This window comes from Rosa chinensis, chromosome 2 (assembly GCF_002994745.2).
Source record: "Rosa chinensis cultivar Old Blush chromosome 2, RchiOBHm-V2, whole genome shotgun sequence".
In the NCBI taxonomy this organism is placed as follows: domain Eukaryota; kingdom Viridiplantae; phylum Streptophyta; class Magnoliopsida; order Rosales; family Rosaceae; genus Rosa; species Rosa chinensis.
Genome location: NC_037089.1, coordinates 62,742,663 through 62,769,502, shown reverse-complemented (window position 1 = coordinate 62,769,502; position 26,840 = coordinate 62,742,663). Strand labels below are relative to the sequence as shown.

Genomic DNA, 26,840 nt, shown 5'->3' with positions numbered 1-26,840 from the left:
CAATTTGTTGTAGGATTTGAAGTGGGGGGAACCATAAACATCTGCGGTGCATGAAGGTGGATTGAGACATAGCGGCGGTGTTTGATCGGCAATCGGCGGTGGGAATCGGACGAGCAAGATGATTTAAATCTTGATGATTCAAATTAGGGTAAGTTCAGATATCATTCTGAAAGTCCCCTAAGTGTCCAGACACCGTTGGTGAATTTTTTCCTAAAACAAACTGAGGGCAGAATGTCTTTTTTGCCCTCATTTTTAGGCTCACGTGAGTCACACGTGCTCACAGTTGACGAAGACGTGACGGAAGTTCGCCAGAGGTACAACGATAATACGAAAAGTAAAGTCTAGGTATCACATTGATAACATTCAGAGTTCAGGTATCATTCTAAAAGTCACCAAAGTGTTCAGACACCGTTGGTGAATTTTTCCCTAATATACATTGCCGATAGAAAATATATCAAGGCAATAGTCGATAATTACGATCATATAGTCACTACTTTGGAAGTGAAGAATCGATTTCAGACGACTAGGTGAGTAGTTTTTATCTTAATAATACAAATTTTCTTTAATTCGGATTAGTAACGATGAAATTATGATACGGAAAGTACAGAATGCACCAGGAAGTTGTAGTTATTTTTCATGTGCTTAGCCGTAAGCAGTGACATGTTGGTATTCTGATAGTCATACGTTTAAATCTCACCGGCATCGTGAAATGAGTGAGATGGGGAAAAATTAAAAATTCTCGGTGATTGATACCCCAGAGAACGATGGGAATTCAAACCAATATGATAGTACAACACTGCAAAGCCAGCATCTAAAATGCTTGTTAATAGACATACTGGTTCAGAAGAACCTAATATACACATTGCAGAGCTCAGTATACGCACATTGCAGAGCTGTACAGAGATTGCCAAGTTGGTTCCAGTAACTATAACTACCCATCCTATACAGTTAAGTTAACCCACAAAAGACCTGGACCTATATCTAGATAACACAGAGCTTACGCAGCTAAATCGTCCCTACAACAAGGATGTACTCATGGGATTTGCAAAATAGTGCTCGCGACAAACCAGCTTTGACGGTTTGAAGCTGCTTCCAAGGAGGGTACCTAAAATTGGTGGGGGCCCAATGCACGCAGTTTGATGCATCTTCCTCACATGAAGATGGTTATCCAAAACCATCAATTCCAACAATTTTCTACAGCTCTGTAACAAAGTTTATGAGTTAGCACTAGCATTGAATCAAAAAGATCAGAGACAATATATAAGTATAGAGGATTTATTCATGCAGCAAATTGCGTTGGAATACCTGGGGATTCAATACATCCATCCGGCGAATAATTTCATCCTAACACAAGAAACAAAGATAGAAGAAGTGAGAATGTATTACAGTAAAAGCTATTTGTTCAAGCTCAATGTGGCCAATGTGACCAAATGCTGCCTAAGACCCAGCAGAACAACCAACCAATTCAGGTCCTAGTGACCACATTGCCAATCAAGTTCTCAAAGAATTGATATGTATGCATGTCATACAAATGCAGATGTCAGTCATGTATCCTGAACCCAACATTTTGTAATTGCAAAACCCCGAAGAAAAGAATCCTTCTTAATATAACTATGCATCTTTTGCTAGCCGATTGAGTAGACCACTGAAACTCATATGTAAAGGACCTATGCAGACGACCAACTGGAGTCTTCGGATAACCAGGAGGATAGCAACCTCAACCACAAAATCATGACATCCATGTGCTTATATTGTCAGTATACACACACGCAGAAACGCACGCGCACACAAGATCCAATAAAGGCAGCCAAGGCCCAAGGGAACCTTGTGCCTTGCTTCTGTATCCAGAGCTCACTAGCAGAGAGTGCTGGAAGAGTATGAAATACTTTTCATTATTTTTTTTGCTTCGTAGAGTTTGAAAATTAAAACAATCAGCAAGCACAAGAGTTTCAGAAACACAGAATTTATGTAAACCCAAAGAATGCGTGTACCTCTTCTTTGTGACAGTAGTTCCTAGAGTGTAATTTTATAGATATAGGACAGTAGTTCCTAGAGTGTAATTTTTCTCTTCTTTGTTGCTGGGCCGTTTGGTCCCCATTTATTCAAAAAAAAAAGAATGCGTGTACCTCTAATATAGCTGGATTTTGCATCACAACCCCAAGCACACGTCGCCTGAGTCCCTTGTAGACAATCTTGTTAGTGCTCCCATCACCATTTATCCATGGAAATATAGGCATGCATAGTCTATCATTAGAGGACCTAGAAGATTCATCCTCAGCATCTCCTCCTTTTCCTTCCCTATAGCTTTCAGGAACACTGCTAATTTGTTTTACATATGAGGGCTCGTCAACCTCTTCAGGAAAATTAAGAATTGTCAATTTATGGACATCAGCATTTATCTCCCTCTCCGAAGGAGCAGCACCATTATCACGATTTTCTGAAAGGAAGAGTATATGGCCGTCATCGCCTAGTGGCTTTCTCCAGGAAGGTGGTTTGAGTTTTTGATTACTTCCAGACACTGAAGTCATAAAGTACTTGCCACGATACAAAGAATCCACAACACGAATAGAGTCATAAGCATTGACCTGTATACAAAGAAGAAATAATTTAGACAGAACCAATGTTAAAGTCTACGAGATTGGGTTGATCTGTTGAAATCATGTCCTTTAAGGAATGTTAAACTCTTGAAAGGCTGCAATTGTAAGGATTCCAACTCAGAATATTCTGCTCTTTTACTATAACATACTAAAGTTTGTTAATTTACCACAATTCCCGAAATGCACAGTTGTGACTACAATTGTTATCTATTCCTTACAGGAACTGATTTTATATGTGAGGGTTAACTTAGTTCCCCACAGCTATGTTAAACTGTTGGGATTTTAAGCCATATGTGAGAGGAGGATTGCTGATATCCAAATATTATCAGCTCACAACACAATGAAACAGCTTTAAATTTCCCATGTTGGACTCCAGTGCTAGAATGCTGCCCACATATGAGGGGGACCTTGGATTGCTGTTTAGTTCAGATGTTACATTCTTTAAGTCATCAGAAAACTAACCTTTAAGACTCGTTCAAATGTCTGAAGCACATCAATGATAAGATCAGTCATCTTTTCTCCTATAAGAAAAACCAAAAAAAAAAAATATCAATAATAGAGGAATACGTAAATATCACCTTCCTGCAGGAATCAAAGGTCATATAATCGATACCTGGGATATTCATTATTCGGGAAACTTCTTCTATGCTCAGACCTTGATCGCCAGCTTTCTGAATAGCAATGTAAACAGTCCTAAAGACCTCAGGCTGGATGGGACTTGACTGATCTTGAGCAGGATGTAATGGCAACAAATGTTCGGCATAAGCCACCATACCTTCCCAAGGTGACTCGCAACCAATCTCCAATACAGGGACAGTACTGCCTGAATTGAAGATTTCTTTCATACAGTCAGAATGTGATAAGCTACTCTGATCAGATGTACATTCTAGTTGATGATTTCCCCCAAAATGTTTGTCACCAATAGGAGCGTCTTCCTTGAACAAATCTATAGAATTGGCTATAGAAAACTCTGCACGACTTACAGATACCGTGATACCCGGGAAACCTTTTTCTCGACGGGAAATGATTTCACCTTCTGCGGCCACAAATGATTTCAGCTTTTTAGTTTTTTCATCATCTAAAAGTTCATTGATATCTGCTTTACGTTTTGAGCTTCTTGATTCTTCAGCCTCTCCCACACCCTCATCTGGCAAGCATGGAGAAATTGACATTTCACCTGAAGAAACTAGAGCAAACAAATGGAATATGTCCCCACACTGTAAATCTGTGGAGAGATCTATCCCCCCTTCCATAAGATCTTTATCTTTTTCGTAGAGCCAATGGGCAAATTTAGTAGCTCTCTTCCCAGAATTAATTGGAAATGGTGATGCGGAAGTATTATGCAAGAACTGTTGTGAGAGAGAAAATTTTTGACTGCCATTACCTCCAACCTGCCAGATGAAATGTATCCAACATATAAATTGGAGAAACAAAAATTATGGGAACATGAAACTGAATTTGATATGTGACAGGAATTTAAATTTTATCAGAAATAAACAGGATCTGCCTGTCTGTTTCCCTGGTATGACAAGATAGCGTGAGCAGGGAAATTAACAAAATCCAAGTTTACCATGAACTTTTTATCTCTAAGATAGTTGAAAGCTGCGAATAGATCACACTCTGAGTACCGCCGTAGAATGCCTGCAAGCAGATTTGGCACTTCTGGTGCTGTTGAGGTACTGAGGAAAACAAGCTTAAACAGCTCTACAGCATTAGAAACAGCTAATGATTTGTAGACTTGTGTACTGACATCAACTCCATGCAAAAGCTTAAAGTATTTTTCATTAAGGTGTTGATAGCAAGATCTTCGTGCCGAAATTTTTTCTCTGCTACCATGATTCTGAACATCTTCATATGGAGCAGTTGATACAATTAATTCAGATTCCTGGGGATCCTACAGGACAAATAGCTTTTCAGTGAACAGACCATTTCCAAGTGATAACAATATGTATACAAAGCAAATATAAGCATATAGACACAAGGCAAAAGGAGAAGAGAAATCAATCAAAAAGGATACAGAACCAGTGAAAGTGATCATAGTGCATATAAACATGAATAATTGACAGAGATACCGATACACAGATACAGAGATCCACAGGTTGCATAAATTAAACACATAGCGCATTCAGCCAGCTAATCAGGTACTGACATGGATTTCCAATATGACATCTTGAAAAGAAGATGTAGAAACTTAATTAATTTAAGGTCTAGGGATTGAGTACTTACACATTCACTTGTATTAAGATCCGACCAGTCCTCACCGGTAGATCCAACTCTTTTGGAGGCATCAAATTTGGCCAACCTCTTGTGGTGAAGTACCTCCTCAAGGGACTTTTTAACATAAACGTCATCAAAATCATCCCATGGTTCTTCCTGAAGACCTGTCTCTGGATTATGATCACTGATATTGGGAAGTTTGCTGTCATGACCTTCACCTATTGAATCTCGCAAAAGCAGATTGCAATCATCTTTGTTCAGTGACCTGTTCTGAGTCTTTTCCAAGATCTTTGCATATCGTTCACTGAGAATGTTACAAAGCCTCATTACAGCTAATCTGAACTTTCTGTTACTTTTCAGAGATGCCATTCTTTTCATGCAGGCAATAGGAGGTGCTGGGAGGTCAGTAACTGAAGCCCAATTTATCCGGTGAATCTTTGCCCCAAGAGTTGCACGATGTCTTACATATTGGATAATCAACTGCCTGAAAGAGTGGGACCAATATAAGTAAAATGGAAAAAAGCACTGTTCGCATGCAAAGAACAAACAGAATCCTATTCATTTTCAAGATCATGATAAAATTAGTTGATTATATACTATCTTGCAATATTCAACTGATAATGATAAAATTAGTTGATTATATACTATCTTGCAATATTCAACTGATAATGGGAGGTTACATTGCAGAGATTCAAGCTGGTGATCTCATGACCAGATTCCATAATAAAGGCGGTTATTTACATTTTAGCTAAAACCTCAAGTTGTTTGGAGTAAGCCAACAATTACTTTATAATTTATCATATAAAGAAATCACCAACTTCATAGAGTTTACAACATCCATTTAATCGATGGAAGATAAAAACTGAATTCTCCCATTCAACATCTTAATAAAAAAAATATAAAAAAACAAAACAAAAAATCGTGGTCATCATTCTTTCATTACTGCACTGCAATAAATTTAAATGTTCAAAGCATCTATCATCAGAGGACAACAACATTAGAGAAAAATAATATTGAGATTGACCAATAATTGAAAGATCCCATTACCCTCCTATACTTTTCATCCCGACTGACTGCACTGCTAGCTTATATAGTTTGTTCTATGGTAGATAGGCCATGGGATTAAAAGGAACTTCTAGTTAGGTATTATGTGAGATGAGAAGTTATTACTTGATAGTGGAAAAAAATAATTATTTTAAAAAACAAATCAGTGTCTTAGGTTTCAATGCATTTGCAGTGCATGGGTAAATAAAATCTGTTCCCTTACCTATCAGCCTCCTCTGTCCATGAAAACCTTCGTTGACGTGTTGAGTGCAACTTGTTTCTTTTAGAAGGACGTAGTGGCTTCAACTTTGAAAAGGAACCCTTGGTAATAATTGAATGGCACCCCTCATTGTCTTCATTTGGTTCAGGTTCCTGCCCAGTTTCTAGACAATTGTCCAATGCTTGCAAATGTGAATCATGCTCATAAGAAGTGACCAAGAGATTTAGTTCTTCTAATTGTTCCACAGTATCAGATACTGTGGGATGTATCTGCTCTTCCAGCTGTCCAGTTACCTCATAATTTTCAGTAAAATCTACTGACCTAGATTCAGAAGATCTCTTCCTTTTACGACGTCTACGTTTTTTAGATTGAACTTCATCTGTGTTATTTTGCAACCCATCAAGATGTTGACGCCGCTTATTATAATACACACGAAGCACCTGCAAGTGGCATTCCAGGGACAAATATGCAAGAATAATGAATCAGAGAAAACGTTATAGAGTGACTTAGGATATGGTTTCAAGACCTACTATTGTACAAAATATTGAGAAAACGTTAAACATATATCCAGCCTCTTCTCTTGCTTCAAATATTGATAAATTACCAATATATCTCCAAAACTTGGATAATTTGGCTACATCTTTAACAAACTGAATTAACCATCTTCATATCGCGATGGAGAAAATAGACATTTTAGACTGAAATGACAATTTTGGCATCACTAGTTGTTATTGATATGGAAACTGAGGTAAGAAAACAAATAAGCAAGTCATAGCATGGTATTACCTGCTCCAGGGTCAAATTGAGATCCTTCGCAATTTTTCCACACTCTTTGAATGAAAGCTTTTCACTTGGATCATCCTTCACAACACGCTTTAAGAGCTCATCACGCTGAGCAGCTGTCATAACTCCAAGTTTAGTCCATGACCTGTGATGGGACACCTGTGGAAAGGAAATAAGATGACTTTTCAGATAAATGATTTACCAGTTCTGCCTAGCAGTACCTCTACTTCAATTTCAAGGCAATACTAAAAATTACAAATTCATGTCGAATCCAGGTAATAAAGGATTTAATCATGAATGATTTGTAAAATCTACTAAGTAGGTAAAATGACCTGACTAGAAAAAAAAAATTCATCTTAAACTTTGGCCCCAAGCATCTGGGGTGTGCAAGAATTCCTGGAGTTACGGAAAATTCCACTACATGATATAGAGCTCAAAAACTGAAGGGAAAAGAAAAACAAGAAACATGTATAATGGACAGCATGCATATAAAAGTTTTGGAGTACGAAAAGCTTAAAATAATCCTCTGCAAATTCATGTTTGTATAGAATATAAGAGAAAAAGATTCATGTAAATACCTCATGAACACAAGACCCAGGAAATGCAAGTAAGGCAGCTCTTGGGTCCGCAGCAGCATAACAATACTCTAAAGTTTGCCAATACTCATCAACAGCTTCTCTGCTTGCTAGGGAAAAATCATGTCTGATTCGTGGACGAAGATCACGTGATCCAAAACTCAAAGATATCGCATCTTTTGAAACAGGTTCCTCTACATAAGGCTTAAGTTCCAATGCATATGCAGAAATCATGGGAGGGGGAACTTGGAATCCATTTTCTGAGTGGTGATCACAAACCATTCGAATCAGCTACATCAAAGAATTAATTATTAGGCATGAAAACATAAATCTACAATGTGAAAGCAGAGCAAGCATGTCTAAAATGTAGTAACGCAAACCCACATGTGGGACATCACAGTCTCTCTCAAAACTACAAACATGATAACTAAACAATGGTAAGGAAACAAATGGATGTTGAGGACTAGCTGTCTATTCTCTACCGTTCTTTCATCACCTAAGAATCAATGGCAGTATAAGGATATAAATAGAGACAGCTTCTTCTCAGTGAGGTTAAATAAAATGCAAACTTCAATATACTTAAAAGATCTGAACCTTATCTCAAACCAGTACTGCATGACCTTTGATATGTAAAGCAGGCAGAGATGAACCAATTATGTGAATAAAATGAGGCACCATTCTGAATAATTGATAGGACATTGATATCAGGCCCAATTTTGAAACAACTAACAACTGTACCTTCAATCGTCGTAAAATGTCAATCACCAATGAGAGCCTTCCAGTTGCATGGGTATCCATCAGAGACTTGTATTCTTCACGAGAGAGATCAGAGAGACATAAACCCCTCTTACATTTCTCAATCATATCCTCAAAGTTTTTGGTGGATCCCGCAACTTGTAGAAACAACTCAACTGGAATAGCCTTCATTGTTGCTTCTAGAGAAAACAATTTTCTAGTACCGTGAGGATCTCTTGGCTCAATAACATCTCTTCCAAATGATAAAGCATCATTAGAGCCGGACGAACCATACAGGTAATCCCACAGGAAACTATGCAGCAATTTTGCACGAACCATTTTTGCCAGAATAAATCCATTAGCACGCATGGCTTCTGAACTCAGTGTTTGTCGCTGTGCACTAACATGGGTCTGAGTTCTCTGAACATCTTCTAGTACAGGAACTGATCCACTGTTCTTCTCCCGCCACCGAGATGAGCACTTGCCACGACTTTGAATCTCAAAAGACCTCCAAGCATCATGAATTTCAGAAACAAGTTCAGGAGTTAAACTCTGAACAGATGGGTGCAGAACCACTACAGTGGTTCGGGTACGGCCCAAATTTGTGACGACAGGGACGCTAATATCTATACACTTGCAGTGCCCTAACTGTTGAAGTTTTTGTAAAATTCGGTCAATTGTTTTCCTGTCAGTTGCTGTGCACTTGTCCGTCTCTAAGCTCACAAGCCATCTATACAGCTCAGCTCTTAAAATAAACTTCTCACCCTGAACAAAAGAAACGAAAATATTAGGTTTAGCTATCAATATAAACGTAAATAGAGGACCAACACAAGTTTCCAAGGCAATAGATGATGATAACAACCTCTAGCCGTTCAAGTATCCTCTTTTCCCTTCGAGTGTTATCCACGGTCAAAGACATACATGGGTACCTTGGATCTGAGCCTTTAGCAAGTGGCTTTGACAAAGCAGCTGGTATTTCTGATAAGGCGCCATTTGGTTCCACTCCTGCGCTCACTAAACTAACTTGAGAATCAGATGTAGTATCTTTTGGTCCAAGAAGTAACTGTTGGGAAGTTTCAGGCATATCGTCAAACTCATTACGCCCAAGAGATCCAGCAGAAGGGTCAGTATTAGTCTCTATGTTATTCATATTTTCAGGGCCAGCAGTATCACTGTTCAGAGACCAACAATCTGACACTGAGCCAGTTTGAAATTGATCTGATCTCAGAGCATCTACACTCCCAACATTTAGACTAAAAATTTTACTGTCATTGGCATCTTTTGATTTTCGAAGAAATGCATTAGTTGATTCAGACTTGTGTTTCCCAGATGTCCGAAATCGATATGCCACAGCTTTTTTGTGCATTTCTGGTTGCAGACTCATATCAAATCTAGAGCACATACTAACAAAGCGGGTATAATTTTTCTTGTTGTCAATTCCAAGCCTCTCCATAACCTGTATGTAGCACATACTAAACTCTGTTAAGAACTTATGGTCGAATAGAAACTTTTAAGGATTTGCAGGATTATATAATGCACAGAAAGCCCAGGCAAGCACCTCCAAAATAATAATAATTAAGAATGAAGTAGTAACACAAACTGTATCCTCAAAGCAGAGGAAGTCCAGTCGATCTATCAGTACTTATTTCTGGACAGTAATAACCAGTCACACACTGCTTAAGAACAGGCATGTCTATTTGATTCAGGCAGGGTTACATGGTTAAACCATGGAATAATAATAGAAATAAATCATGACAAGTAAACCATAGAAGACCCCTCAGTCCCCACCAAATCTGGAAGTACCAATTCCAGCAAATAGTAAATGTTGGAAAAGATATAGCAATAAATGATACTATAACTAATGGTCTCTGAAACTGAAATGCACCAAAATCATTTTAAAACGTCCCTCTTCACTTTAATTATGTACATTAACCAAAATAGTTAATGACATTAACGATTTTGGTTCCAGGCATATGTTCACCTTAGAACAACCAGCTTCAACTGAGACTAACTGTACCAACATTGATATTTAAGAGACCCCTGGTTCTTTAATACTAAGAAAATTCCCAGCTAGCATCAATCTACTGATCAACTTAATTATAATACTACAATACTGAAAAGAGAAAAATAATAATAACTATTCAAGAGATTAATGCACACACCTCATTCCTGGTCAACCCCTCTGATCCTGCCGCATCTATTAATTCATAAATTTGATGCTCAATAGGAAGCTCTACAAGCTGGTCACTGATTTTACATTTCTTTCCGAATTTCACTTGTTGTTCTTCAACAAAATCCTCATCTACATGTACAACTTCTCTTGGCTCAACTTTCATTGGAGAAGAATTTTCTACAAAACGCAGGCAACTCTCAACCTGTCCAAAATGAAAAAGGGATATCAATTAGTGGCAACTGAACTAACATGAAAGGGTCTTGTCCTCGAAAAGGTTCAACTTAGTTTTTATTTATTACAAAATCATCACACACAAAAAGAGCTTAACAATCAATACAACTCTGGTAATAATTTATAACGATTTAATGAGGAAGATACAAAAGTATGAAACTACTGACTTGTCAATTAAACACATTGTAATTGCAAACAGAAACAGGGAACATGATCATCTAGTTCTAAAGAAAGTAACAACCATAGTGAATCAGGGAAGCAGGGGAATTTGGTTTCTAAAGAATAAACCCAATGCTGAGAAACAGTATTGCAAAAGTTAAAGTACCTTCCCATTCACTTTAGCGTCAAACACCTCCACAAGATGAGCAGCTTTCAACCTCTGACAAATCTGAAAGCAAAATATGCAAGAGACAATGCGATATATAGCAATCAGCACAACTTATAATATTGATAATTCAGAAATTTGAGAGTAAACCATAAATAAACATTTACATTTCTCCAAGCTCTATGCCCTGATGTTTTACTGTAGCCAAGTTCCTTCTTAATATCCGAAACGACAAGAACCTTTAACACCAAAGTAATATGAAACAGGTTCAGCTTTAAGTGGATAATATAAAAATAAAAACTAAACTGATACATGCATAAGAACTTCCAAGAAACTAGAGTCATATGACCTTGCCATTGGCTTCTTCAAGTTTATTACAGACTGCTTTCATTGCCGGTAGATAGTCCTTTACGAGCACATTTCCAGCAAAACCATCTCCACTTGCAGGACTTTCTTTTACATTTACAAAACTCTCCTTAGCCCTCTCTTCCTTTGTGATCTCAATCTTTTGTTGCGCGCTTAAAGGTTTTGCATGTCGATACAAGTACAACATATTGGTCGTTGTCACACTCGGATTGTTCCTCAGCTCCCCCTCATCACCAGCTTCTTTTGTCCTTAACAGCGCAGATTGCCGTACAAGTAAACCTTGACATTCGAGGTTCTTCACAGCATAATGAAAGTTTCTCCCCTCAATGCCAAGCTCCTTAGCAAGCTGAGTTTGTGTAATCCCATTCCCCCTGCAATAATCATTCGAATAATGACCGCCGAAACCTAAATGAACACACAAAACTAATCCCTCACCATAACTCCCAAAGTTTTTGCAATCACTAACATCTTTATTCCTCAATCTTGCTCCGAAAATCAATATGAAAAGTTTCAATGATGTATAGATAGAGCCACATTCCATTCAACCAACACCATACATTACAATTAAACTTGAAGCAATTCAGTAAACCCTAGAGATAACACAGAGACTGACCTAGCCATGACGACGCGTTCGAGAGTGTGGCGTTGAACGGCAGACAGGTTGGCATTGACGGAGTCGACATTGTAGAGGCCCATGAAGTTGTTCCGGAGGGCCTCATCGGCGACGAGCTTCAAATTGAGCTTCTCGGCGTCTTGGAAGGAGTGAATGGAAGAGTCGGTGGGGGCGTAACGGTCATTTTGGGCGCGGAATTTGAGAGTGGGGACGGAGCGGAGGGCGTCCCATAGGGATTGCTTGAGGGTGGGAGAGAGGTCGAGGTTGGAGGAGGAGGAGAGTCGGGACCAGAGGGTCTGGAGAGAGAGGCCGTTTTGGAGATACGAGCAGATTTCTTCGATCGCTGAGTTTAGAATGGAGTCCATGGAGGACAAGGACGAAGCATGTGGGAGTTTCAGGTTCGCCGGAGGACAGTTTTCTGGGGAGTGATGAAGTTGGGAAGGAAACAAAGAGACGGAGGAGGAGGAGGTGGAGGTCAAATCCGTAAATTGAAATTGAAGCGGGTACGAGTTAACTAGTTTAACAGGGAGGACTGTCCGCACGTGTGCAGACAAAGAAAAACGACAGTCGTTTAGATCAACTAGATATTTAGTGTTTTTTTTTTTTTCCCTTATTTTTGTGGCAATTTTTTTTATTTATTTTTTTTATTTGGAAACTTTGAAACTGAAGTGCAAAAGTGCTCGAAGGTTGCCTTTATTGGGCAGCCGCACCACTTATCTGACACTATTTCAAAAGTGCGTAATTTCGTTACTCTTATCATTCTTTCAAGGTGGATTCATATATTTTTCAAAATATACGGCGCAATATGTGAGTCAAAATATTAGATGTGTTTAAGTAAATTCAGATTGTGTCTGACCCAAATTCTGGACTTGATCTAGTGGTAATAGGGTTTTAATTAGAAATAATCTCAGAGAACCTTAGAGATATCCATTCAATGTATGATTACATAAATTCCTTGTACAATTCAGATTCTATGCACTGTAATCATTTATATAAAGAAACCTCATTCTCTCTCAAATGTCAATTCCTTAAAACACGTTATCAGCACGAAGCATTAACCCTAAAACCCTAAATTTGTAGCCTTCAAATCCCAGAAACCTCCACCGCCCGCCTTGAAACCCTCAACTCCAGGAGTCCAGAACCGGCGGCGCCACCCCCGAAACTCGCTAAAAGGACACCGAACCGGCCCCGAGAAGAAGCAGATGATCTCCTGCCTGGTTCACACTTTTTTTATCCATCTATCACCGCCGTCTTTTGTCAGAAGTTGCAGCCCTATCCCAAAATCCGGGAACCAGCCAAAAGATCCCAGGAACAGGCTGTAGAGACCTAGAACGGGCCAGTAGATCCCCTGACATCCCTAGCCGGTCTACATCTACAGTACCACCGAGCCCAACCCCATAAGCCTACAAACCCAACGCCAAAAGCCCAGAAGAAAAAAAAGGAAAAGAAGGAGGCAGCTCAGAAGCCTACTAACGAAGCCCGCTGACGTCAGCCCAGAAGCCATTAACACGTCAGCGTCAGACGGCCACGTCACAAATTCAGGCCAAATTTTCCGGTGACATATTTCGAAATCATTTTTACTAAAAGTTATCATTTTTGAAGTTTTGTTCTCTTTCTCTTCTTTTTCTCGGGGACTTGCAAACTCAATTCTTCTACCCCCTCCCCTTTCTTCATCATAGGGGAGACCTAATTAAGCTGAACTATGGGGGTTTATGCTCACTCCGAGCTTGGAGCTTGTAAAGTCCTCCAAACTTAGAGTTTGTTGAGAAGAAACGATCGACCACAAAACATCATTGTTTCTATCTAATCCAATCTTGGAATTGAATTTCTTGGAAGTGACTACGCTCAGAAATTTTTATTGTTTTCGTGGTAGTCTTTTTCACTCCGAAACTAACCCTATTTTCTTGTTGTTTTTCAGGATGAGTAACCTAAACAATTTGAGCTTCGCTCCTCACAGGATACCACAAGTGGGTCTGTGATGTGCGCTAGCATCTTAAGGCTGATGAGATCCTAAGTATGATCCAAGAGCCAAGTCAGAATGTGCTTACTCCTCAACAAGCTGTCGCTTTTGAAGCGAATAGAGATATGAGAGAGGCAAATAAAACTAAAGCCATTATTTTCATGACAAGGCACATGAATGACGCGCTCCAGAATGAGTACCTCAATGAGGAAGACCCAAGAAAACTATGGGTAGAACTCGAGCAGTGTTTTGGCAATGTTCGTGACTCCCTGATTTAGAAGTGAGATGGCATAGCCTTTACTTCTGTGATTTCAAGTATGTAGTTCACTACAATTTGGAAGCACTTCATATCAAATCTTTGATGAAATTCTGTGGGTAGAAAATCACTGATACTATGTTGATCGAGAAGACTCTCTCTACCTTCCCTATCTCTGCATTGATGATAGCCAAGAACTATCGAATTGATGTCAATGCCAAACGCATCACAAGATTTCATGAGCTTATTAGTGCCATGAACGTGGCTGAAAAGCACGACAACATACTTGTGAAGAACTATAACTCTAGACCCGTGGGAGCCAAGTCAATTCCGGAGTCTAATTATAGTCACACCCTCAAGGGAGGGCGCAAGGAGCAAAACCCTAAGGAAAGCGATAATTCTTGATGTTCTGGTCCATATTCTCACTCTCAAGAGGACGGAAACTGCCAAGATAGGCATACACGAAACCGTGGAGGTAAATGTGTGAAGAGAGAGAGAGGCCAAGCCTCCGGCTATGGTGGTGACGCCACCAAAGAGAGAAGTCGTCCCCAAAGTGCTCCTAAAGAGCCTCGATCAAGGGAACTTGACCATAAAGATGCTTGTCTTAGGGGTGTGGACTACCCGGACATTGGGCAAGGGTGTGTAAATGTGACGACCTATACTTTTAATAATATTAAAAAAAAAAAGGTATAGTGAATATTTTATTTTAGCTTGAGTATTAATTTATATTCTTAATTATGGGTGTGTGTATATGTATAATTGTTTTATGGTGTGATATATATAAATATATACAAACACACACATCACCAAGACGTGTTGTTTAGATATATATAAGTATTTATGCTATCTCTATATTTTTAGACCAGCCCATTATTTGTTTTTTTTTTAACCCAAGTCAATTTTAAAAGCCCAAGACGAATTGATTTATACTTATGTTGGATGTCATTTAACGACAAACCAATCTCAAAATCTTGTCTGCTATCTTCATCGTATTCCTCCCCTATTTTGATTTTCTTTGCAAGCACCACTCCACCTAAAGTATTTAGGATCAAGACCACTACGATAGACCACCCATATAAGATTAATCTTAGAAGCTGGAGGTGTCGATGTTGCTGAAGAGCCTTGGAGAGTCAGTTACCAGAGTTGTGAGTCATCAAAGCTAGTAGCAGGAGGTGGATCCCTAGAAGCATGTGATGGAGACCTAGAACCAGGAGGTGACAGTCCTTATCGAAACATGGAGGAAGCCAATGGTGTTGGCATCTAAATCTACTCTCTGTTGTGCCTATCTAGAATTAAAATCTGTCCTCTTTGCCATACACTATAAATATCCAGGTTTGTTCTACTTTCTTGATTGAGTTCCCTATATTTGTTTTTACAAAAAAAAAAGTGAGGGAAGGAGAAATTTTGAGACTAAGGAGGAACCTGAGAAGTATAAACTAACTTCTGAAACGAGGTAGGGGGATCTGGGGAAACCTCTATTTAATTTGCTTGGTTGCTGTGTTGCTATATGTGATTTCAGTTATGAAATTTGATTGATGGATGAGTTAATGAGTGTTATCTGTTATTTATCATATTGTTTCATTAGCATGTTCATGAAATCTGAGGGATGGTTTTGATAGAATAGAATGGGAATGAAATATGTGGGAGTATTCTTTTGTGTAGTTGAGCTTAATCCGTAAGGACCAAATTTCATGTGGGCTAATAGAGCTGTACGATTTTGGTGATCGAGATTAAGTAAGATGACTAGCAAAAAGGGAATCATGGTTTGGGTTATGGGGTTAATTCATATGTTATTTGATCTAGAGTCACCTCAAAAAGGGTAAATTACATGGTATGGTAGATGTAGACTCTTTGTGTCTTACCATGTGAGTTAACAGGTAATAGATGAAAATAGCATTGCATACATCCATGTATTACTGTTTTGATTATTACTGGTTTGTGTTGTTTATTTAAAGAGGCTTAGCCTCCTACTGAGCTATTGATGCTCACCCCTATCAAATATTTCAGGTACTGAACATGAAGTTTAGTTTTCCCTTTTGAAGAGCTTGTGATTAATGTGAAGGAAGTGTGAGACTTGTTTTGTTTAGTTCCCTAGAATAAGAGCAAAGGCTGCCAGTCTGTAGTTTGCCTTTGAAATATAGGTTTGAATTTTATGTGGAAATAATGAACTATCAAGAAAGTTTGTACTGTAATCTATATAATTATGTTTGCTGCATTATAAATTTCTTCTTTTTCCATAATTCATGTTATGTTCATGGAATCGGTTATGTCTTTTAATTGATTCTAAGTTCTTTGATTGGTTTCATTATTTTCCAGCTCTTATGTTTAAAATTCATTGGTTAAGTTCAAGGTAGAACAGAGATATGCAAATCTGCAATTGTGTTTCTAAGCTTTTGACGCAGTTGCCTTTTTGTTGAAAACTGTACATTTCAGTTGGGTATTTAAAGTGGGTGTCTTCTTAAAAGTTGCAGTAGACATCTTAAAGATCATTTCAGAATTGGAATCTCTTGAAAAGGATTTTTTTAGAATTAGTTATGATTTTCCAAAGTTACAGGTCTGTTGTATTAGTAATTCTGCTGGAAAAACAACTTGGTTATTTCTTTCAGTACTGCAAATCTGATTCAAATGGACTACGATTTTTCTTTATTATGTTTCTATTCTTTAGTACAAGTCATGCCTTCAACTAAAAAAAAAAAAATCCCTGAGTTACGGTGTGACAGTAAAGCATCCTAGAATGTTGCAAACTCATATAAGATGTATCGTGAAGCAAGGTAAGCACATTACATAGAACAAGAAGGTCAAGATGGCGATCTCGATCTAAGGGTGGAAGACTTCAAGGGCCGAGATCCAGAGTTTGGCGATTTGGATTAAGTTTTTTTATTTTCCAAGAGATGTAGGCAATTGCCATATTATTTTTGTAGTAAATGTCAATTGTTTAGTTTTTCTTCAAAGTAGGCTCACCCAAAGTAAATGTGATGTCTAAGAAGGTTTTGAGATAAGTGGTGCTTAAGTGGGCCTTACTCTACCGACATCTCTCTACTCTTTGGAGTTACCGAAAGAAGTTAGATGACTACCATTGTTTTACATTAGCTAGCTTTTAGATAGGGCTGGGCGTTTTGACCTGGAAACCCTAAAAACAGGCCTGGACCGGTCCGGACAATCTGGTTCTGGCCGGGCTTTAAGAAAAAAAAAAACACAAAAATTTGAGGCCCGGACCGTTTAAGAATAAAATGGGCCGGTCCCGGACCTGAGAATACACCACCATGAAAGCCCGGATAAAAGCCCGAATAGGTTATATATGCCATTATGCCACATGCCTTTCTCTTATAGGCTCCACGTTGAGCCTTCTTTTAATTAATAAATATTTTTTTTATATTTTTTATAAGTCTTCCTCCTTCTCTCTCCACGTTGGGCCCTTCTTTCTTTTATTCCCGCTCTCTCCACACGTCTTCTCCTTTAATTAATAAATATATTTTAATATTTTTTATTAGTCTTCCTCATTCTCTCTCCACGTTGGGCCCTTCTTTCTTTTCCTCCTCCTCTCTCCACATGTTTTCTCCTCTAGATTTTCTTCTTTCTTTACCTCCTCCTCTCTCCACATGTTTTCTCCTCTAGATTTTCTTCTTTCTTTATTCTCCTCTTTCTTCTTCTCTTCAATTCTTCTCTTTCCAGATATACCCACCTCCGGCGACCCACATATATCAACACCATCATGACCCACTTATTCTCCCTCTTGCTTCCTCAGCCCCGTCTCCTTCAACGAGGTTCGTTAACTATGCCTTTCTCCAGAGCATGGCTACTGTTGCCATTACAGCGACAACCTCAACCAATCGACCTCCTCAAATTCCTCCATCTAAACCCCGTCGAACATGTTTTTGGCAGGATTTCTTCGTCAAATTCTTCGATCTCCTCAAATTCTTCAAGTTCTTTCATCGGTTGATATGTTTCTAACCTAATCGGTGGTGGATCTTCACCAGATTTTTCAAATCTTGAGATGGTGCAAAAGGCCCGAAAACCCGAGAAACCCTACCTGGAAAACATTTGTCCAGGCTCTCTCTGGTCCCGACTGCTGGAAAACTTCATCTGAGACCGACCAGAAAACTTCGGGCTCCGTCTCGGGCTCAGCATATTGACCCTCGGGCTGGGACCGTGCCCAGGCCTACTTTTAGATTAGATTCTCTATAGTAAAAGAGACAATAATGTAATTATGTTGGCTTATTAATAAAAGTTGAGTTCTTTTCTTTATGACTCCTTTTTTAATTACAAGTTTTTTCTTTTAGGAATGGATTATGGAGAACTGCAATGTCTTGCGGATAGTAAGACTACACACATCATTCTCTGCCATAGGCAATTATTCTCGGAGATGTTGCCTGCATATTCCTCTGTGACTACGATGGATGGGCCATCAGGATTAGTCCAAGGACATGGAATGGCCCAATTCTCTTGCCAAATGACACCTTGATTAATGTCGTAGAAGCTCTCTACACTCCTAAGGCAAATTGAACCTTATTGAGCTTTAAATATATCCGAGCCAATGGATTCCATGTGGAAACACATACTGAGAACGTAAAAGAGTTCATTTGCATTACCTCTAATGATTGTAGACGAAAGCGCATCTTCAATAACCTTATGTGTCAATCTAGTGGACTTTATGTCATTACCATTCAACCTATTGAATTCAATAACATAATAAGAGAAGATCTCTTGGATTCCGACACATTTTGGCGTTGGCATGACCGACTAGGACATCTTGGTCTTGACATGGTGATCCGTATACTAAAAACTTCACACGGACATCCATTTTTTTTAGCGAAACGAAGCAAGAATCAAAGGTTGATTCCCGTAATTAGTGTGACTGTCGCCGCAGCCACCTCTGGCGCACCGCTATCCACCGCCGGCCTAGGGCTGCCTCTGTTCCCCTTGACAATGCCAAAAATGGTGTCACCCATGGCAATGGAGCCATGGGTGCCATTTCCGGTGGTTCCAACGCCATGATGGGTGATGTAGTCACAACTTTTGCTTATAATAGCAATTCAGACTCTTAGGCCCAACCAAAATCCTCATTGGTTACTTCTAAGACCCCTCGCTTATTTTGCAAAGCCTGTTCCTTAGGGAAATTAGGATCGAGACCATCCTACGCAAATGATCCCAAAATACTCATTCCGTTCTTATAGAGAATCCAAAGGGTTATCTGTGGACCAATTCAACTATCATGCAGATCTTTTAAATACTTTATGGTATTGGTTGATGTGTTGACATGCAGTGCTGGTCACATGTCACGCTGTTATCCACTCGAAATGATGCTTATGCTAAACTCCTAGCCCAGATTATCAGTCTACGGGCTCATTACCCAGACCACCCAATTAAGTCAATTCAACTTGATAATGCTAGAGAGTTTACATCGAAAAAGTTCGATGACTATTGCACGTCACTAGGGATTGATGTAGAGCATCCAGTTCCCCATGTTTATACCCAAAATGGTCTTGCGGAAGCCATTATCAAACAACTACAAATGATAGCACAGACATTGGTTATGCCCACCAATCTCTCTGTTTCCACTTGGGGATATGCAATATTGCACCCAGCGACGCTAATTCGTCTGCTACCCACTGCCACCAACCTTATCTATGTTACATCCAGCGACTGGGTACTAGCCTAATATCTTGCACTTACGCATATTTGGGTGTGCAATTTATGTGCCTATTACACCGCTACAATGTACCAAGATGGGTCCACAGAGACGAATAGGCATATATGTTGGATATGAATCTCCAACTATCGTCCGCTACCTTGAACCCTTGACAGGCGATCTCTTTACACTAGATTTACGGATTGTCACTTTAATGAGACAATCTTCCCATCGTTAGGGGGAGATAAGAACATAAATGTTCAACAGGAACAACATGAATTGTCGTGGTCTGTCCCCACTATGTCTCATCTCGATCCCCGTACCAGTACTACACAGTCCGAACTTGAAGTGCGACGAATTATCGAGCTCCAGAATGTAGTAGACACTCTGCCTGATGAGTTTTCTGATGTTACTAAAGTGACGAGATCACATATACCTGCTGCAAACGTGCCTACAAGGATTGACATCCCAAATATTGGACATAACGCCACTCATGTGACACCAGGAGATGGCGCCACTGCCTAGATTGGCAGTGATATGGCTTCTATGGCCGCAATTCCTGCGAGAAAGGGTGGTAGACCAATTGGTTCGAAGGATACTGGGCCTAAAAAGAGAACGAATGAGGTACAAACAAATCCTTTGATCATCAATACTCAAAATTCGTCCATTCAGAATGTTTTGGATTATGGTCATGACCAAGAGACATTTTTGGGGGACGCCTCAATGTCAGAACCTATCCCTAAGAATGTAGAGATCTCTGTAAATTACACTAGTGTACATGGGACGTGGGAAACAAACTCCATCATCATTGATAATGTATTCGCGTATTCAGTAGCGCATGAGATTATTAAGACCAATGACATCAAACCACGCTCCGTTGATGAATGCCAATGTAGAGCTGATTGGCCAAAATGGAAAGATGTGATCCAGAGAAAACTTGATTCTCTAGCAAAGAGAAAGGTATTCGGGCAGTTGTACCAATACCACCCAACACCAAACCAGTTTGTCATAAATGGGTATTCGTTAGAAAGCGTAATGAGAGAAACGAGATTGTAAGGTACAAAACTCGCCTTGTGGTACAAAGCTTCTCACAACGCCCTGGAATCGACTATGAGGAGACCTATTCTCCTATAATGGACGTTATTACGTTCCTCTACCTTGTCAGTTTGGTAGTTTTCAGAAAAACTGAACATGCAGCTTATGGATATGGTTACTGCATATCGATATGGGGATCTAGATACAGAGATATACATGAAGGTCCCAGATGGACTTCTGTTACCCAAATCAAGTTGCTCTAAACCACGGAGTGCGTCTGCAATAAGATTGAAACGCTCACTATATGGATTGAAACAATCCGGACGGATGTGGTATAACCATCTAAGTGACTACTTGATTGGGAACAGATATGTTAGCAATGAACTATTCCCATGTGTGTTCATAAAAAGAACAAGTTCAGGATTTGCTATAGTAGTGGTTTATGTCGATGACATGAACATAATTGGCACCTTAAAGAGTTGAGGGAAATCGCTGAACACTTGAAATCCGAGTTTGAGATTAAACATCTTAGGAAAACACGATTTTGCCTCGGTTTGGAACTTGAGCACCTCAAAGACGGTATCCTGATTCATCAATCAGCTGATACCTAAAAGATGCTTAGGCATTTCAATACTGACAAAATTAAGCCTTCAAGCACCCCAATTATCGTCTATAGTCTTGACCCAAAGAATGATCTATGCCGTCCAAAAGAAGACCACGAAGATGTACTAGAGGTAGAAGTGCCCTACCTAAGTGCAATAGGCACATTATTGTACTTAGCACAATACACAATACTGGACATCTCATTTTCCATGAACTTGTTCGCTAGATATAGCTCTGCGTCAACATGACGTCATTGGACTGGTGTTAAAGATATCTTTTGATACCTAAGTGGTACGATTGATATGGGCTTATTCTATCCCTATAGAGAGACGATGGATTCGGACCCATCATATGTCAAGAACACCATCAACAATGGTTTGCGCTCTCTCTCCTCATTCGAAAATGACATAAGTGTTTTGGAAGGTTTTGCTGATGCTGGGTATCTGTCTGACCTGTACAAAGGTCGTTCCCAAACTGGTTATGTATTTACCATGGGTAAGACCGCTGATATCTTGGAGGCCTTAGTCGTTACTTCTTCGAACCATGTAGAGATTATTGCTCTTCACGAAGCAGTTAGTGAATGTATATGGATTAGATCCATAGTTACACATGTTCGAAGTAATTGTGGTTTGGAATCTACCACAGATGAGCCTACTAGCATTTATGAGGATAATGTTGCTTGCATTGAGCAAATGAAGTAAGGCTACATCAAAAACGACAACACCAAACACATATCACCTAAGTTCTTCTACAATCAGCAACAATAGAAGCTCCTCAAGATCAAAGTGAACCAGGTTCGATCTGAGGACAATGTGGCAGACTTGTTCACTAAGTCATGGATCCACGTTCGAGAAACATGGTGTAAGAATTGATATGCGAAAGTTATCTGAACTCCCATGATCGTAGTCATCAGGGGGAGACACAGACATCAGGGGAAGATGTCCACATGTTGATCTCGAAACGTGAAGGGTGTGTTGTGCTCTTTTCCCTCTTCGACTGAGGTTATTTTTGTCCCACAGGTTTTTGACAAGACAACGAGAGAAGCACCATGTTTGGACGACACAAAGGGGAGTGTTTAAGTAAGGGGAAATAATCATTTACCCAATTTCAGCTTAAAAATTGCTCACTTGCTCCACTAACAGTTTTTAAACCTCATTTACCCAAAACATTATAAGAGATTATTTCCCTAATACCAAATTAATTCTTTTTTATGCCCAGTAATCATATTATTGCCCCCCCCCCCCAATAAACATATTATTGCCCCCCTGCAATGAACATATTATTGCCTCCAGTAACAAGTTTATTAGGGATCAATAATTAATAAACAATGAAGATGTTTATAATTTTGAAGGTTTTGTAGGTTTATTCAAATAAATAATCTTATTATTGCCCCCCCCCCCCCCCAATAACTATATCACTGTCCTCCAATAATCATATTATTGCTTCCTAATAATCATATTATTGCCCCCAATAATCATATTATTTCCCTCAAAAGAATTGCATAAACACCCAAAACCAAAAGGAACACATTACAGACACAATTTATATGTTCAATTGCACAATTTATATGTTCAAAGTATACCAAAAAAAAATCATCTATATTTTTCTCCAGCCACCCATGCTTCCCTTGTGGACACCCACGCTCCTCCAGCCCTATTCCGGCCGGACCGCCTTCCTCTTCTCCACGTCATGCACCCCATGCCTTCTTCTTCTTCCTCCTCCTGCTCCTTTTCTCTCTTCACTATCTAATCCGTCACAAAATTAAAAGGACATGGCTGGGCTCGAAATGGTGCTCCTCGTCGGACATGGCTGGGCTTCGATCTCTGAGAGGAAGAAAGAGAAATGGAATTTATCAAAGGATGAGAGACGAGCAACATCAGAGAAAGGGATTGCAGCTGTCTGATTCGCCGATGACCTGAGTTGTAGATCTGAGTCAAAGGAGTGGGCAAATAGGTTGTGGGCTTCTTCGAGGCAGTTGCAGTCGCAGAGAGTGTGGATGACGCTGCTGAGGTTGAACGGGTCGGGCCGGTAGCCACAGAGGCTGAGGTGGTCGAGGAGGTGGAGGGCTTGGTCGACATTGCGGTGGAAGGTGCAGAAGAAGAAGAAGATTGCGAGGACCTGATCGGCTATGGGAGAAGAAAACGAAGGATCAGTGCGATCTGGTTTGTCGACGGAGCCGGAGAAGAGCAGTTAGACGAGGCGTCGTCGTAGTAGATGGTGAGAGTCTGAGAGAGAGAAGAGAGAAATCGAGGTGAGAGTGAAAGGAGGGAGGGCCGGCGAGATCCAGGTGAGAGAGTGAGTCTGAGAGAGAGATGAATGGAATTTATTAATTAAAAGGAGGGTAATACTGTCAATGAATGTTAAATCGGGTAAATGAGAGTAAAAAACTCTTAATGGAGTGAGTGGACATTTTTTAGTCTAAAATTGTGTGAGTGGTCATTACCTCTTTAAGTAAATCCAGATTGTGTTTAGCTCATACTCTGGGTTACTTGACATAGTGGTAATAGAGTTTTAATTAAAGATAATCTTAGAGATATCTATTCAATGTATGATTACATTTCCTTGTACAATTCAGATTCTATGCATTGTAATCCTCTATATAAAGATGCCCATATTATTAATGAGAAGACACAACAATTCTCTCTCAAATATCGATTCCCTAAAACAAGATGAACCCAAAAATTAAGTAAATTATTGATTATTGTCTCCCTCCTAAACTCAAATATAATTTCTGGAAATGTTTTTTTCTTTTGTTTTTGGATATCTTAACACTCAGTCAATCATTCACTATACTATTTTGTTGTTTTCGAACTATATTTTGTGATCGCATTTTGATAATCGATCCTTGTATTTTACGTCTACATATATCACTTTTGTAAGTCTGAACCAAAACAAAATTTTTCTAAAAGAAATTGTTTAAAATTCTTAAATGTGAGGATAAACAGAATCTATCCAATATTAACTATCTTGGCTTGAACTTTGACTAGTTTTCCAAAACTTAAATGATTAGATTACCGAAATGTAATTACAAAGTGAATCTCATAAACGATATCATTAAATCCATAATACAGTCTTTGACTAAAAATACATTTCTATTTGAAGACCGTCAAAATTAAAAGCGATCTTATAAATATGACGGAGACTCGCTACAAAATTTCCCCCACGATAATGAAGACAGAGTAACAGAATAAGGACCCCTAGAATAATCTAAACAGTTATCCCGCATCAGGCTGAGCTCGGCAATTGTCCTTCACAAGTCACAGCCATTAGTTTATGTTGGTTATCCACTCCTCTGTCATCTTATTGCGGTTCCTTGTGACACAGTTGTATGTTCCATACACGCTCCCACACAGTAGTCCTTCCCCCCGCACCACGACAACGACTGAAGCTAAAAAAAAGATACGTCAAGTGAACGAGGAGCTAAAAGAGAGAGAGAGATTTAGAGAGAGAAAACAACTCCTGCTGTGGGTTGTGGGCTTGTGGCTGTCAATCAAATCTCCTCTGCTGCACAAGATCCTATCTATTTCTCTCTCTCTCTCTGCTCTCTGTGTTTCTCTCATGATTTTTCTGGTCCCTGCCGCCACAGCACCACCACCAATCTCGTAAATAAGTAAATCCCATTACTTTCTCTAGCAAATTTTCATTCCTTCACGGTATTATGTTTCATATCTTCCATGCTTAGGAAAATTACAAAACTTTTCTGGGTTGTGTTGGAATCATGGGTATGTATCATTTTTTTTCCATTATGTCCCGGTTGTGTGGTAAATCATTCTTTGAAGCTCACAATTTTGACTTGGTTTCTTTCCAAATTAGAGATTGCTGTTTTGGAGTTCAGGGTTTGTTTTGTCTTATTGTTTTCTGCACAGTTTGGAATCAAAACAAAGTTGTGTTCTGGAAGTAGAGTTTTTTATTGACCAATTTTAGAAATCAAAATCCAAACTTTGGATTAGATATTTTAGTGAACAGTCGAACACCAAAGGTTGCTTTTCAAGATAAAAGGGGTTTATGCTTTTAGGCAAGAAAAACCTCCTTGTCAGGTTTTTGGGTTCTGCTTGGTAAGTTACCTGTGCTGCAGAGCTGTATCAAAAGAATAGAGAGAAAAAGAGAGAATAGAAGAATTCACCTCTATTTTCTCTACGGAATCAAAATTCACCTCTTTTGGCCCTTTTTGTCAAAATCTAAAAGTTACTTAAAAACCTTGACCGGGCACAGTTCATTTGTAGGGATACTGGAAATCTAAGGTTTGAGACTTTACTTTCTTCTCTGCCAACATCTTCCTGCTAATTCAGTCATGAACTTTCTTTTCTTTTTAGATTTCCATGTAAATTGTACTTGGAAGTAGCAGTAAACTAATGGGTGCCGATTAGATTTGAATATTAGTATAGTTTGTTTCGTGTTTTGTTCTTTTTCGTTTTCATCATACATACTGTTTCTGATGCAGGACAAGCATTGGTTTTGGTTTTGGTTTAAGTCAAATTAGATGGAAGGTGGTATATATACTGGCATAGGAAATGGTACCCAGTTGGATAGCAAGGTTGTGCAGACATTTCAGAAGAGCTTTGTACAAGTACAGGACATTTTGGATCAGAACAGATTGCTAATAAATGAGATTAACCAAAACCATGAGTCCAAGATCCCTGATAACCTCAGCAGGAATGTGGGCTTAATTAGAGAGCTTAACAACAACATTAGAAGGGTGGTAGATCTCTACGCTGATCTCTCCAGCAATTTTTCCAGGTCAATGGAAGCCTCATCAGAAGCAGAATCTGCTGGGACTTTGAAATCGGATGGAAAATCTAGTGAGAAGAGAATTAGATCCGGGTAATTGTTCGAAATTTAGCTCTGTTGTAGTTATAGATCCTGCAGTCTTCAATTACTGAATAAGGAAAAAAAAGCTGTGAATTTGTGATACTAGAGGGAAATAACTTATAAGATTGTGTTGCTCTTTTGTATCAATAATATCTATCTATTTGAGGCTTTATGCAACATTTTTACTGCCACAAACTATGGTGAAAATCTCAGTATAAAAGTATAGCCTTGAAGTCTTCACTTTCAACTCTGGATCTTCTACATCTGTGTAAATTAGATATCCTTAATGATATGATCGATGGTTTACTGTTTACCATTTCAATTTCAATCTATATAGATCTTGCATATGATACATCCAATTTAGAAAGAAGAAGAAGAATAGTAAAACAGAAAGGAAAAAGAAAGTATTGGGGATATTACTTTTTGATTTTTTGAACCTTTGTCATGATTGAGTTGCATGTTATGATGCACTTTCTGTTGTGATTAATTAGTCTACCGACTCTACCCAATCTTTAGTTACTTATATTTTAGAATTTGCAGTCCATAAATCATAACATCTACTTCTAGACTAACATAAAAGCTGAAATATGATCGGGTTTTCATCTTTTGATTCTAATGGTTTTCACACTTTCCTGATACTGTGCTTTGGATATGAACTTTCAGCCAGGC

The 26,840-nt window shown here is 39.0% G+C and overlaps 2 protein-coding genes across 6 annotated transcripts; one reads left to right on the top strand and one right to left on the bottom strand.

The window, feature by feature from the left end:
• Positions 1–783: 783 nt before the first annotated feature.
• LOC112186324 lies at positions 784–12,358 on the bottom strand. 3 transcript variants are annotated; one of them, XM_024324696.2, is made up of 18 exons: positions 11,880–12,358; positions 11,250–11,637; positions 11,068–11,139; positions 10,901–10,963; positions 10,334–10,546; positions 9,034–9,627; positions 8,175–8,936; positions 7,440–7,727; positions 6,865–7,020; positions 6,082–6,518; positions 5,013–5,298; positions 4,824–4,976; positions 4,168–4,491; positions 3,211–3,988; positions 3,060–3,118; positions 2,127–2,585; positions 1,306–1,344; positions 784–1,202 (listed from the first exon to the last, which is right to left on the bottom strand). In XM_024324696.2, the coding sequence occupies exons 1-18, from the start codon at positions 12,242–12,244 to the stop codon at positions 1,017–1,019; spliced, it is 5,622 nt and encodes a 1,873-aa protein (XP_024180464.1). In that variant the 5' UTR covers positions 12,245–12,358; the 3' UTR covers positions 784–1,016. The 3 variants fall into 3 exon arrangements, with proteins under 3 accessions (XP_024180464.1, XP_024180462.1, XP_024180463.1); XM_024324694.2 differs by having other exon boundaries at positions 4,824–5,298; XM_024324695.2 differs by having other exon boundaries at positions 4,168–4,482; positions 4,824–5,298.
• A 12,399-nt stretch (positions 12,359–24,757) lies between these two features.
• On the top strand, positions 24,758–26,463 carry LOC112190831 (protein ELF4-LIKE 4). Of its 3 annotated transcripts, none has more exons than XM_024330332.2 (2): positions 24,758–25,084; positions 25,804–26,463. In XM_024330332.2, exon 2 carries the CDS (start codon positions 25,843–25,845, stop codon positions 26,185–26,187), a length of 345 nt encoding a protein of 114 aa, XP_024186100.1. In that variant the 5' UTR covers positions 24,758–25,084; positions 25,804–25,842; the 3' UTR covers positions 26,188–26,463. The 3 variants fall into 3 exon arrangements, with proteins under 3 accessions (XP_024186100.1, XP_024186098.1, XP_024186099.1); XM_024330330.2 differs by having other exon boundaries at positions 24,776–24,972; XM_024330331.2 differs by lacking the exon at positions 24,758–25,084 and adding an exon at positions 25,098–25,603.
• The last annotated feature ends 377 nt before the right edge of the window (positions 26,464–26,840 follow it).

What these genes read in the sequence shown, in the direction of transcription:
- LOC112186324 (XM_024324694.2), bottom strand. Translation starts at nt 12,244, where the DNA reads ATGGACTCCATTCTAAACTCAGCGATCGAAGAAATCTGCTCGTATCTC. An exon ending in ACGCTAAAGTGAATGGGAAG is followed by an intron (nt 10,547 to 10,900) that starts GTACTTTAACTT and finishes CATTTTGGACAG; the next exon opens with GTTGAGAGTTGCCTGCGTTT. An exon ending in TTAGAGATAAAAAGTTCATG is followed by an intron (nt 3,989 to 4,167) that starts GTAAACTTGGAT and finishes TTCATCTGGCAG; the next exon opens with GTTGGAGGTAATGGCAGTCA.
- LOC112190831 (XM_024330332.2), top strand. Translation starts at nt 25,843, where the DNA reads ATGGAAGGTGGTATATATACTGGCATAGGAAATGGTACCCAGTTGGAT.